This window comes from Macaca fascicularis, chromosome 14, assembly GCF_037993035.2.
Source record: "Macaca fascicularis isolate 582-1 chromosome 14, T2T-MFA8v1.1".
NCBI classification, from domain to species: Eukaryota; Metazoa; Chordata; class Mammalia; order Primates; family Cercopithecidae; genus Macaca; species Macaca fascicularis.
In genome coordinates, this window is record NC_088388.1 from 5,009,580 (window position 1) to 5,022,061 (window position 12,482).

Consider the following 12,482-nt stretch of genomic DNA (forward strand, 5'->3'; position numbering starts at 1 on the left):
TCCGGTGTGAAACATCTAAGATAACCCTTAAACCACCTGTTCTCTAGGTAAACCTCTGAGATCCCTACTTTCAAACACCAGTTGGCACCAAAGGATTCCTAAACTTCAACTTCTTTAAAGAAAAGGAAAGGAACTTATCATCCTGGCAATGTGAGAATGCAAACCTTTTTCTTCTTAACTGGCACGCAGCCTCCCAAACACCCCACCTCCACTGCCACCACAGTGGCCCGCACTTGCCTCGAAGTCCTGCTTACACACAAGTACAAGGATATTCCCAAACCATTCCATTAGAAAACTGGCCTCCCTCCACACACAACAAAAACAGCGCTATCTCCTACACCTATTGGACTGAAAGTGCTTGGAAATGGAATGGTTTTAGAATATTGAGAAGAACACAAACCAAGTAGCTGTGGGTTGAACCTGGACGTGAGCTGGCTGTGGGGCCGTTGGGTAGAAAACCAGCGTCTCATAAACAGGTCACTACAAAAATAGGAAGAGTATAAAAATAGAATATATTATGTCACTATTTCGTCTTCTCTTTATAGTAGCGTATCGTAGGAGTGGGACAGGTGGCCTTTCCCGACCCTGCTACGCTGGCTGGTGCCCGACAAACCTCCACTGGGATGGTGGTCACAGGTGCAAAGGACATGCACACGGGCACGCTACGCTACGGTAACCAAGAGGTGACTTCAGCCATGAATAAGGTGAAGAGGTTACACATCTACCTACGGAATATAATAACATACAATGACTTATAAAGTGACTACATGCATATGAGCAAGCAAAGTACAGAGATGCCTAGAACCACACTACAGCTGCGCTTTTCAGGAAAAGCACAAGAATACGTTTTGCTACCTAAAACCCTCTTCTACTTTAAAAATGGTTTGCTGAATTTTTCTATGTTTTAAAAATGTTTTTACGCTTTCTTTTTTAACACGTAAAGGATCGAACCTAATCCTCTCCCGAGACTCCTGCTTTGTGTTAATGCCTATTCTTACAACAGAGAAACAAGTACATTAATATAAAAACGAGTTGATTATTGGGGTATAAAATCCTCTATTGTCTGTAGCACAACCCTCCTCCCCCACCGCTCAGGGTTATGCAAATACTATTTTTTTTTCTCTCTCTTTTAAAGACAGTTTTGGGTAATCTTTTTCTTTTGCTTAAGGCAGAGATGGAAGGGAGAAAGAGCAAAGGAAAAAACAACCAACAACAAGGAGAATGGAACTTTCCCTTCTGGTATCGAAATGCTCCGGAGAGGAGGGACTGTCAGGGGAGCACCTGGGGCCGGTTCCGCCCTCGCTGTGGGTGGCGGTGGCGCCTGCCTGCCTGGCGCCCTCAGATGTCCACATCCCGCACGTCGGTGGGTGTGCAAGCCAGGTCCACCTCCTCCTCCTCCTCTTCCTCCTCCTCGGCGGCCTTGGGGTCCATGTTCTGCTGGGCCTGGCGCAGGCTTGACTCCAGCAGGGCTTCGATCTGCTCCTGGCAGGCCCGGAGGCAGTCCTGAGAGAGACGGAGTGGGGAGAGGTGGGAAGAGGGGGTCCTTAGGAGGGGCCTGCGGTGAGGGCCCCCTCCCAGGTGCCACGACCTGGAAGGCCTCTATAAGAGCAAGACTAAGTAAAAAACTGTCCCTTGACCCATGCCGCCGCCTCTGAACCTGAGCGAGACGTGGGAGCTGCCATCACCTGTCAGTGAGACACTCAGGACCCAACGCTTCCACCTCCCACCTGGCCTCCGGAGCCACAAGACAGCAGATGCTTGCCCGCCCACCCTGCACCCGCTCTGCCCATCCCCAAGCTCAACAGCTCCTTGACCTTCTGTTCCCACTGGCCCTGCCAGCTCCCTGGGGAATTCAGTGCCATCTGATCTGGACAGACAGGCCCTTTCAGTCCTGCCTTTTCAGACAGCCTCTCCGTGTGGCAGCCCTCCAGGTGAACCTGGCCTTCCATGATCAACGGCTGTCAAAGTCTTAGGCCGTGCATGACTGAGGATGAATGCTGGGTGCCCAGGGGGACCTGGACCCTTGATCCCTCACCTCCATCCTCTCCCGCTCAGGCCTGTGCCCCGGGGCCACCCATCAGCCTGGCACAGCATGCATCCACCCGCTGCGGCCACAGAGGTGCTCGCCCTCGGGTGGAGTGCGACAGAAGCTCCTGGAAGTCCTGCACCTCCGCCCTCCGGGTCTCCAGACCCCCTTGGCGGCGGCCGCACCACACTGTCAGTGGGAAAGAGCAGCCATGGAATCCGGAACCCCGCGCCCAGCCGGGGGCCTCTCCTCGGCTCCAGCACGGGCAAGTCCCAGGCAGCCCGAAGCGGCTATCTCCTGTGCGGGGGCTTCTGGATAGAGAACTAGCTTCATGTGTTGGGGCTGTGTGTGTCCCAACTGCCAGGAAGCCACAGTAGGGCTTCAAGCCGAGTCTCTAGGCAGCCCAGGAAACAGACTTTCCACAAGGAGCAGGGCTGGGCCACAGCCCCAACAGGTGCCACTGAACTTCCAACCAGATGGGGGTGGACAAAGGCAGGGCATGACAGGCGATGACCTAGGCCAGAAGGACTTTTCAGTGGACCCCTGGGGTCATAACATTTTAGCGTCCTGTGACTTTATAGGGAGGGCTTTCCTCTCCCGCCTTTCAGATAAATTCTCATCATGGCAAATGAAGCCGGCTGGGCTGGCAGCACAAACAGTCCCACTGTACAGATGGGGAAACTGAGGCCAGAGACCTGGGGTGAGATCCAAGACTCCTGATGTTCAACCTAAAACACCAGCCACCCTCAGTTCCCAGCTCCAGGGGCCTGGCAGCTCCACCCACAGACTCTTCACCTGTCGTCCGCCCCCCTCACCATGACCCGCTCCAGGGTCACGCATGCAGCTGGACTCCATTTCCCTCATTCCTCTGGCCCCACAGCTGCCTGCAAGGCGACCCTGGTGGACAGAGCTGTTCTCCCACAGCCAGAAGCTCCAAGGAGGCAGCACGCTCCTCCACGAAAAGTCACTGGTGTGTGGCCCTGTGCACCCGATTCACACAGATGGACATTCCACCCACCAAAGAAAATTCTAGAACACGCCCTAGAAAGTGCAGGGGGCCTCTGCTGTGAACGGTTTTTCTGAGTCTGGGCTCAGCTAATCAGGCAGAGTGGACTCCGCCTCAGGTAACTTCACCCCGTGTGTCAGCTGTGAGCGTGTGCCTCTCATCTAGTTCAGATGGTCTCTACTCAAATAAGGGCCAGTGCCCAACTTCCCACAACTGCCCAAAGACAGCAACATCCCGGGCAGATACCCCTGGCGGGGAGGCGGTTTCCACTCAGGGCGTGGAGTTGGAAATGAAAGTGCAGATGCGAGTTTCATTTTGACGGAGGGGCTTTCCCTTTGCTGGGCTTCTGGAGGCCTCGACGGCGTTTCTGAACCATTTTCCTGAGAGAACTGTGGGCTGCTGGCCTCCACCCTACAGCGGGTGAGGACACCTTACCACCCCCACAGGATAACACGGGGCAGGGTGCAAGGGAGGCCACGGCCGAGAGCACAGAAGGGAGGGGAGGGCGCCCCTGCCACCTCCAGTATCCCATGGCAAAAATGCTTCTTCCTCTTCCGAGACACACATGGGCTGGGCAGCCGCTAGCTGCCTAGAGGCACCGCTAGGCAGGGGACAGGCAGGTAGACGCTAGATAGCATCTGCTGAGACCCGTGCGGAGCCCCCGGGAGGCTCGAGGGCAGACCCCCAAGAGGCGGCCCAGGCCAGAGCCACAACGGGCCTCGCAGGCCCAGCCGGCCCCAAGCTGGGGTCAGGCGGTCACTCCCTCACACACCGCAGGGCCGGCGGCTGACCCGGCCACCTCTCTGGTCTAATTTGGTAAATGCCACAAACCCTTTTGATTGTCATTTTAATTCTTTCTTTAAGAAAAGAATCGGGAATAAAACAATGGCATTTTGAAGAAGAAAGACACAGTCATGCCAGGGTTTAACGGCAGCAGCCTCTCAAAGAGCCGTAAACAAGGCCGTCTCTATCCGCCCGTTGTCCGGCGTCTCGGACCTCACAGGAGCCCTTTTCAAGCATCTATTTATTGGCCACGCACATTGTGGCCCAAACAAAGCTCGCCTGGGCCTAACCCCACACACTATCACCACACGGACCATTGGCTGGGGCCGCCTGGGGCCTTCGTCCTGGACGCTTCGCCCAGAAACACTCTACAGCTCCTGGAAGCCCCAGGGGACATGAGCAGCCTGTGAGGACCTCCCGACCGGTCAGTGAGTTCTAGGAGCAGTGGAAGAAGCTGGTGCCCTGTCAGTCTGTGGCTTGGGGTCCGAGGGGCCCAGCCCCAGCCCCAACCCCAACCTTGTCACCCTTGCACCAGCCTTGGCATTTCCGTGGCACTAGGCGTCTCCTGCCTGTGAGCCCCGGCGAGGCTCCCTGGGACATTGCCCTCACTCACCGGGTCACACTTGATCACTCTGGAGAGGAAGCGTGTGAGGCGGTAGTAGGACAGGAAGTTGTTGGGGCTCCCCAGGTTCAGGCCTTGCACTGCGGCCACCACGCTCCCTGCTGCCACCATGGAGGGTGGATTGGAAATGAACTTCACATCTGCAGCAGGAGAGAGGGAAGGGGGCTGTGAGCAGGGGACCCGTGATCTGGGCATCCCCACGTGCTGGCTCTGAGCAGGCGGCCCGGCCTGGTGGGTACCACTCTCCAGGCCCTCCCCAGCCTCCCGCCATCCCTGGCTACTAGGAGAGCAAGAGCCCGGCCCAGGGACCCTCCAGGAATGTCAGCCCCACTGTTGACTCAAACATAACCAAGCAAAGAGAAAGCCACGGGAAGACAGGACAGGTGACCGGGACATCACTACCCTCTCATCCTTTCAGCATCTTGAGCCTTGTGAATGTTATCACTTATTCACAAAAACAAAGTTAGATGACACAAATATGAGGACACAGAGATGTCGCCTCTATGACCCTAAACCTTAACCCCAAGTACGTGCCACCCCCCAGCAGCAGGGATTGGAGACAAGTCATATTCTGAAGGGACGTTGCACGGGGCCAGGCCATGGGGCTGCAGGGCATTGATGAAGCCATTCCCTGTGTCCATCGAGGGGCAAGCCCTGGCCGGCAGCCTTCAGGGTGGCCGTGATGGTGTGGCTCCGGCTCAGGCCCTGGCGTCAGGAGAGCCCGGCTTGGCTCACTCGGGAAGGAAGAGCTGTTCCAGCAACCCATGGCCCTTACCGTGGGACCACGACTGTCACGGTGACCTTCAGAGCACGGACCAAGTACACCCCAACTCCACCCAGGGCCCTCTACTCACAACTCTACTTCTGGCCGATGACAAAAACGCTTCTCTGGGCCACTTGATGTAGCCCAGCAATTCCAGCGACTTCCCAAGTAAGGGAAGAGGTGTGGGGTTCCTAGCAGCAGGCACTATGGGACACCCTTGGTGGACTGGGCCAGGAGCCGGGTCCCAGGAGGGAGCAGCTTTCCCAAGAAGGCACCAATCCCCCTACTTGGGGCTTCCTGGGGACTGTCCCGCACATCTGGGCCTACTTCCAAGGGGGACACCAATCTAGGGCGGCCCATCAGCCTTTGTGGTCTGCACAAAACTCCCTCTGGTCACTGTCAGATACTGGGACTCATCTGCCTGCCAGGCTGCAGTAGTGGGCATCTCAGGGCCTCCATGACTGACCTAGACAAACAGCAGACCAGCTCTTTCCATAGAGAGCCTCGCCACCAATCACGTCCCAGTGTGTGGCGGGGAACGCCGGCCTCCCCTCCTCAAGCAGTCATGCACCTACCGTGGACAGGTGGGCCAGCGTGGGATGTGCCTCTCAGCCTGGCCCCCACCCCAGCTCCGCTGGGGGTAGCCCTTTGTCACACCCACGAGGAATTCTGCATAGGAACCAGGGGCCCTGGGCTGGGAGCTGGACGTCAGCAGGGATGAGTGTGGCATCTTTGTCGGCCCCATCGCCTCATCTCGCGCCACTGAGCGCCCGGGAACAAGGGGGGTCGGGGGAGCTGAATGGGAGCCGACCCAGGCACAAAGGGAGAGGGGCCCCCACGGGCCGCCAGGGGTGCGGCGGCCCATCCGAGACTTCATCCCGAGAGAATAAACAACTTCGGCCTTGTTAGAGAGGGGCGCCGGCGAGGGGCTGGGAAGAAAGGCAGCCACCCTGAAGGGGAGACAAAGCCGGCTGCTGGGCGCCGTAACAACTTAAAAAAAAGAAATCCTTAACGAGCCGAGCCACCTCTTTTCCCCTTTAAATGGGAGCAGTTCCACCCAGTCTGAGAGCCATGAATGAAAACCTTTTCATGGAGGCAAATCAGAACCGTACACACAGAAACCGCTTCTGCAGGGAGCGACAGGTTCTAGCTGGCCCCGTACCTGGTGCCCCCCGTCTCCAGGGGCACACGCAAAGCGGAGTCACTGGGGCCACGTTGTTTCAGAAGCTCATTCTCCCACCCGAATGTGTGGCGCTGCCTGTGTTTAGATTGGGAGCCACCCAGAATTAGACACCAAAGCTCCAGGATTTGACCCCATCCGCTGCCCGGTTGTAAAGGGAACTGACAGCCATCCTGGAAGCTCCTAGGTACTGGATGTTCCTCATCTGGCCTCTCGCAGAGCCAAGGGCACACCTGCCCTGAAACCCCCATGCGTGAGTGTATGCGGCATGTGCACACCCGCTGGGGACGTGGGGCCAGGGATGCCCGGCGCAGGGAGAACCCCCAGCATCCCCTTTAAACGTAACCCTTGCCACGTGGACGGCAGAAACACCTTCCCAGACTCTTTTCCATGCCTCCACCTCCTTCAGCCATCTCTAACTCTAAGCAGCCCTAAGTCACTCTCATCTCCATAGATGTCCAGCAGGACCAAGGCACCGGCTGCTCAGTTACGTTCCATGGGGTGGCCATGGGTCAGGACCTGGAGCACTTTGCAGGGGTGGGTCCTCTGGCCTCCTGCCTCTCCCTCGGGGCCCACCCTGGAGTGGACTCCACAGCTACTGAGAGTAAGTGCATAGCTGGGTCCCCGAGTGTCCCTCCTCCACCCACCGCTGGGGGCGCCTTAGCAGACAAAGGGTGTGCAGTAGCGGGGAGGGCGAGACTCTGCACCTGCCCACTGCCTCCCACCAGCACTCAGGGGTCCTGGGACGGGAGCTCGTCCGCAGGAGCCACCCTGTAGGAAGGCTGTGCAAGAACCACGCCCCACGTTCTCTCCAGGAAACTTTGCATTTCTCTGAAGCCACTTTCAGCTCCATAAAAGGCTGGCTGGAGTCTCCAGAGGCCTCTCTCCTCTGAGGAGCACCAGCCAGAGAATGCCTCCCTGTCTGCCGCATGCCCCCACCCCCCACCGTCAGACCCATCCAGGCTGGACGACATCCTTGGCATCTTCATCTGCCCACCTTGGGGACTAGCTTGGAAACATGTTGGGGACGGGTTCATGCCCCAAGCAGGTGGAGGAGGTGGGGGAGGCCTCACGCCTAAACCAGAAACTATTCTGGAATACCAGATACTGGTGTCAGAAGGGAGCACAAAGTAGGCTTGGGGGGCTCCGCCCTCTGGGGAGGGGAGAAGATGCTACTGCTTCCTTGAGGCCCCCTGGGCCTTGCGGCCTAGGTCACCCAGAGTGAGCCCCCAAACAGATGTGATGACTGAGGCTTGAGCAAAGGTGGGCCACAGCAGAGGTGGGTGGGATGGGGACATACCCCCCCCCATCAGGGTAACCAGGCTTCCTGGGCCAGGAAAGGAGGCAGTCACACGGGGGTCAGAGGCAGGGCTGGGGACAGCAGGAGGCAGCACCCTGTGTATGTGCGTGTCTGTCCCCACTGGGTTCTGGGGCCAGGGCCATGTCAAGGAGGGGCCTCTGGGGCCATGCCAGGGGAAGTGAGGACTGGGTGCTTCTGCTGCCTACGGTGGCGGCCCAAGCTGAGACTGCTCTGAAGCACCCCCCAGGGCTCAGCTGAGCCCGGCTGGCTGGCAGCACCCCTGGCAGGGCCTCAGGCAGCAGAGCTCCTCTGCTGGACACCCCTGCACTCGGCTGCCCAGAGCACGTGGTGCAGGCGGGCCAACAGCTCTCCCCGCCCCTGGAGGCGTCTCTGGCAGGTGGCCCAGCCTGGGAGAGGCCAGGAGGGGGCCCTGCAGCTCAGGCTCCTTAAGGACACAAGAAGGGCTGGAGGTGGGTGGGGAAAGGAGGCGGCCCTGCAGCCAAGGTAAACCCCTTTGAGCATGGAGTGGCCACAGGCTGCCTGGCCTGGAGGATGAGGCCACAGAAGCTGGACACAGGCAGGCCGAGCTGTCCACACCGATGCCCAAGGTACTGCATGGTGGCCGTGAGGGAGCAAATCCCCTTCCATCCAGCACAACAAATAATCCTGGGCCTCTGCTCACCAGAGCTGGAAGAGCGCTTCCCAGCGCAGGAGGGAGCCTAGGGACATCTTCCCAGACATCACCCCGGTGGAGAGCGAGAAGCCGGCCAGGGTCACCTAAGGAGCTGGCTCTCCAGCGGAGGCCGGGGGCTGCTGGGCCTACCCTACCTGTGGCACAGAGGGCAACGAAGGTCTGCGCGTGTTTGCGGATGATCTGTTTGTTCTCCTCCGCCTCTGGCATTTTGGAAAGGAAGTGTTCGATGAAATCGTGCGGGGTCATGGCGGCCAGGTTCCACTTGAGCTTGTTCACCAGGAGCAGCTCCATTTGCTGCGAACACAGGGTGAGCGGCCATCAGGGGAGGTGCGGGCCGGCCCGGGGGCGCGGGGAAGCCGGCAGCATGGGGGCCCGGGCCATGCAGCACCTCCCGCTCAGAGCACTGGCCCCTGCGTCTCGTGCGGTCCTGGAGGTGGGAGGGGAGGGCTGGCGAATGATGGGGGTGGTATCGGGGAGCCGGGGCAACACGCGATCCCAGATCAAAACAGAAAAGGTGCCCGCTGCGTGAAAAGACTCTGCAAGTGGAAACAAAAAGACCTCCCACCACCTGAAACAGAAGGCTCAGTGCGGAGCGCGGCGCTCCTCGTGCAGCCGCTGGAGGGCGCGCGCCGCCCACTTTTCGGCCACACTGCCGGGCGCGAACGCGGTGGGAGTCGCAGGCAAGCGACTTGGGGGCGGTGGGACGGGGGCGGCTAGGATCCCGCCCGCTCCCGGGACAGGGACGCCCGGCGGCGGGGCCGCCCTCCCTGGGAGCAGATATGTCAGAGGCGGGCCGGCCGCCACTGCCTGCACCTTCCCCGGCCCCGTGATCCTGCGTGCGACTCTCGGGGGGCAGGGGGCGGCGGGGTCCCGCGGTTACCAGCAGCTCTTCGGGCCGGATGGAGTTGTCGGTGTAGATGCACAGCTTCTCGGCCGTCAGGGGGATGGTCTCCTTCATCTTAGAGGCCACGAACATGCAGGTGGCCCCCAGCAGCTGCAGGCGGCTCTTTTTCACGGGCTCCAGCGACAGGAAGCGGTCCAGGTAGTTCATGGCCAGCGGGAAGACCTCCTCCTCGCACTTCTGCTCCTCGCAGACCTGCGGAGGCACGGGGCCCGTGACCGCCGCCGCCAGGTCGCGCCGCCCCACCCCCGCCCCCGCACCCCCCCATCGCGCTCGGCAGGACCGCCAGTTCTGAAGGGCGCGGAGGGGTGGGGGCCGGGGGCGGAAGGACCTTCCTGTGATGCGCCCCCTCCCCCGCGCGTCCCCAGTACCCACCCTCCCCGAAACTGAAAGGGAAAGTCCCCGCGAGGCTGGCACGGTGGGGGCGGGAGCGGGCACAGCTGGGCGGCGTGCGCGGCGGCGCGGGCTGCCAGCCCTGGGGACCCCGGCCCGCCCTGGAGCTCCGTGGTCCCTCTGACTGAGGGTCGACACCCACTGGGGTGCGGGGCCGCGGAACGGGCCGCGGGGTTGGGCGCCGCGCCTGCGAGACACAAAGGTGGCGTCCCAGGCCGCCGCGCCGCATTTCCCCAGACGTCATCTTTTCAAAAAATATTTAAAAATATTAAAAAAATAACTAAGTGCATAAAAAAACCCTGAAAATGACCCTCGGGCGACCCTTTACCCAGGCCGAGGGTCGGGAGTTCGTTACAGGCTCCGGGGGGAGCCCCAGGAATTCAAACTCCGGGGCCCCCCTTCCCCCTGGGCGCGGGCGGCGTTTCCCTCTCGCAAGGGCACCACGCCGCACTTTCAAAAATTATTTAAAAATACTTGCGGGCCCCTCAGGCGCCCACCGAAGGTCTGAAAATGTGCTCCCAGGCCCCCGGCTCCCTCAGAGAAGGTCCCCCAAGCCGAGATCCCTGCAGACGGGGATCAAGCCCTGGCGTCTTGGGGGCCACGCGACCTTGCAGCTCGGCGTGCTCTCCGGCCCTGGCTGCCCATTTGGGGCGCCCCGGGACTCGCTGCTTAAACAAAGGGCCCCCCTTCCCGAGCGGGGTCCCCCCAAAACTCCCCATGCCGCGTCCCTGCGCCCCTCCCGCGGGCTCCCGGCGGCCGCGCGGCCCCTAGCTGCGGCCCCAGCGCCCGGCGGCCGCTCCCCGCCCCCACCCTGCCCCCAATTATTAATAAACACTTTTGCTTTGCAATAAAAGAGCAAAGATGGCGCATAATACTGGCACGAGCGGCCCTTGCATACGTGTCCATGGATATTAATTTAAAAATCAAATCTATGCCCCCTCCCCCCGGAGTTGGCGGCTCTCGGCCGCAGCGGCCGCGAGAGGAGGCGCAGCCGGGCTGGGGCGCAGGCGGGGGGCACAAAGCGCACTCAGCCTGCCAGCCCGCACCCTCGGGCCCATTGGGGTGCCCCGACACTGGCTTCTCCCGACGGCACCCCTCCCCAACCCCCTTCTCCCCTCCCACGAAACGCAACTTATAGCACCCCCACCCCCACCCCTTCCTGCTTCAGAAAATACCCACAATTTTTATTTTTAAAATGCGGATCCCTAGCAACACCACAGCAAACTTCAAAGTTCTAGCGGGAGAGAAGGGAGGGGGGTGAGGAGCAAAGAAACGTGGGTCTGGGCAACAAGTTGCAGGGAAGTCTTAAGAGAGCCGCCCAAAGCCCCGCACCTCCAGCATCCAGGTGGCGACGATCTTCCGCATGGACGGCAGGACCTCCTTCTGCACACATTTGAAGTAGGACACCGAGGGCGCGCAGGTCTCCTCCGCCTTCAGCATGGCCCGCAGCACCCGGTCGTTGAGGAGGTTGGCATCGGGGTACGCGCGGCGGATGGTTTCCACTTCGCAGCACAGGAGCTGGTGTTCCATGGCTGGGGCTCTGCCTGGGCAGCTAGGGAGGGCTGTGGGTCCGGGCTGGGTCCGCGCTCGGCTCTCGCTTCTGCTGCCCCGCGCTCCCTCGCGCTATTCTGCCCCTCGCCGGAGCGTGCGGACTCTGCTGCTCGCTGCTACTGCGCCGACAGCCCTCTGGAGGCTCCAGGACTTTGCAACTTCAACAAAACTCCCCTGTAGTCCGTGTGACGTTACTGTTGTTAAGCAGAGATCAAAGCCGGGCAGAGAATGGGAGCGGGAGGGGGGCGGGGGCGGGCGCAGGGGGAGGGGGCGCGGGCGCCAAACGCCGGGAGCAGCGAGGGGCAGAGCCCAAAAGCCATCCCCGAGGCGCCGCGCCTGCCCTGCGGCGGAGTTGCCCCCGTAGTCCGGTTTTCATAGAAATGCAAATCGCCCCGCTGCAGCCTTTCTCCCCGCCAGGGAAGAGGGGTGCAGGGGGCCCCGTCCGCCTCGAGTGGGTTCCCCGGGATTTAGGGGGTGAGGTGGAGGTGGCTCTGCAGTAGGGGACCACTAGGAAGGCCGGCAGGCCACACGCAGCCTGGGGAGACCACGAGAAGGGGGGACTCTAGGGCGCGGCGACACCCCATATCCAAGCCGGCAGAATGGGCGCATTTCCAAGAACGCCACGAGGGCACCCACGGGCGGACAGACGGCCAAAGAATCTCAGCGACTGCATCTTCTTTCATTTTCATTAACACGTGTAAATTTCAAGAACTATTTAGCATACAGGGACGGGGAGGACCGGGCACACAACCCCTGTGCAAGTTTCATTCCGGCGCACAGGGGCGTCGTTGCAAATGCCCAAGGGGGTAACCCTAAAAGTTAAAGGAATTTCAGCTTAGCATGCGCTCGCTCAAAAAATAAAATAAAATAAATGCCCGAAAATTCCAGCAGCAGCCCAAGATGGTGGCCAGCATTTCCTTCATCTTGTCCTTCTAGCCTGGAGACTCTTCGGGCTGCCTTCCTACCTTGACCAGTCGGTCCTTGCGGGGATCCCCAAATGCACCCCCTCCCTTCCCGTGCCGGCAATTTAACCGGGAGAAACACACGTCTGAATGGAAAGCTGAGAAACAGTGATCTCCGTTCTGACTCATTTTTTTAATTAAAAAAGAAATTAAATTGCTGGAAATATTAGTCGCCTCAGCCTGGGACAAGACCACTGGAAGGTTCCTAATTGGTTTTGTTGGGGGTGTAGACGTCCCTTCACCTTTAGAGTTTGCCCTGGGACTAAATTCGTGAGCATGAGGGGGCTGGCAGGAGCGGGCA

The 12,482-nt window shown here is 60.0% G+C and overlaps 1 protein-coding gene across 1 annotated transcript; it reads right to left on the reverse strand.

Annotated features, from left to right (window-relative positions):
- Positions 1–1,151: 1,151 nt before the first annotated feature.
- Positions 1,152–11,356, reverse strand: CCND1 (cyclin D1). The gene is made up of 5 exons (XM_005576982.5): positions 11,001–11,356; positions 9,255–9,470; positions 8,509–8,668; positions 4,429–4,577; positions 1,152–1,503 (listed from the first exon to the last, which is right to left on the reverse strand). Exons 1-5 carry the CDS (start codon positions 11,196–11,198, stop codon positions 1,339–1,341), a joined length of 888 nt encoding a protein of 295 aa, XP_005577039.1. The 5' UTR covers positions 11,199–11,356; the 3' UTR covers positions 1,152–1,338.
- Between the last annotated feature and the right edge of the window lie 1,126 nt (positions 11,357–12,482).

Coding starts and splice junctions, on each gene's coding strand:
- CCND1 (XM_005576982.5), bottom strand. CDS start 11,198: ATGGAACACCAGCTCCTGTGCTGCGAAGTGGAAACCATCCGCCGCGCG. Junction 9,471..11,000: donor TCGCCACCTGGATGCTGGAG/GTGCGGGGCTTT, acceptor GTGCCTCCGCAG/GTCTGCGAGGAGCAGAAGTG. Junction 4,578..8,508: donor CGTTGCCCTCTGTGCCACAG/GTAGGGTAGGCC, acceptor CTCCTGCTGCAG/ATGTGAAGTTCATTTCCAAT.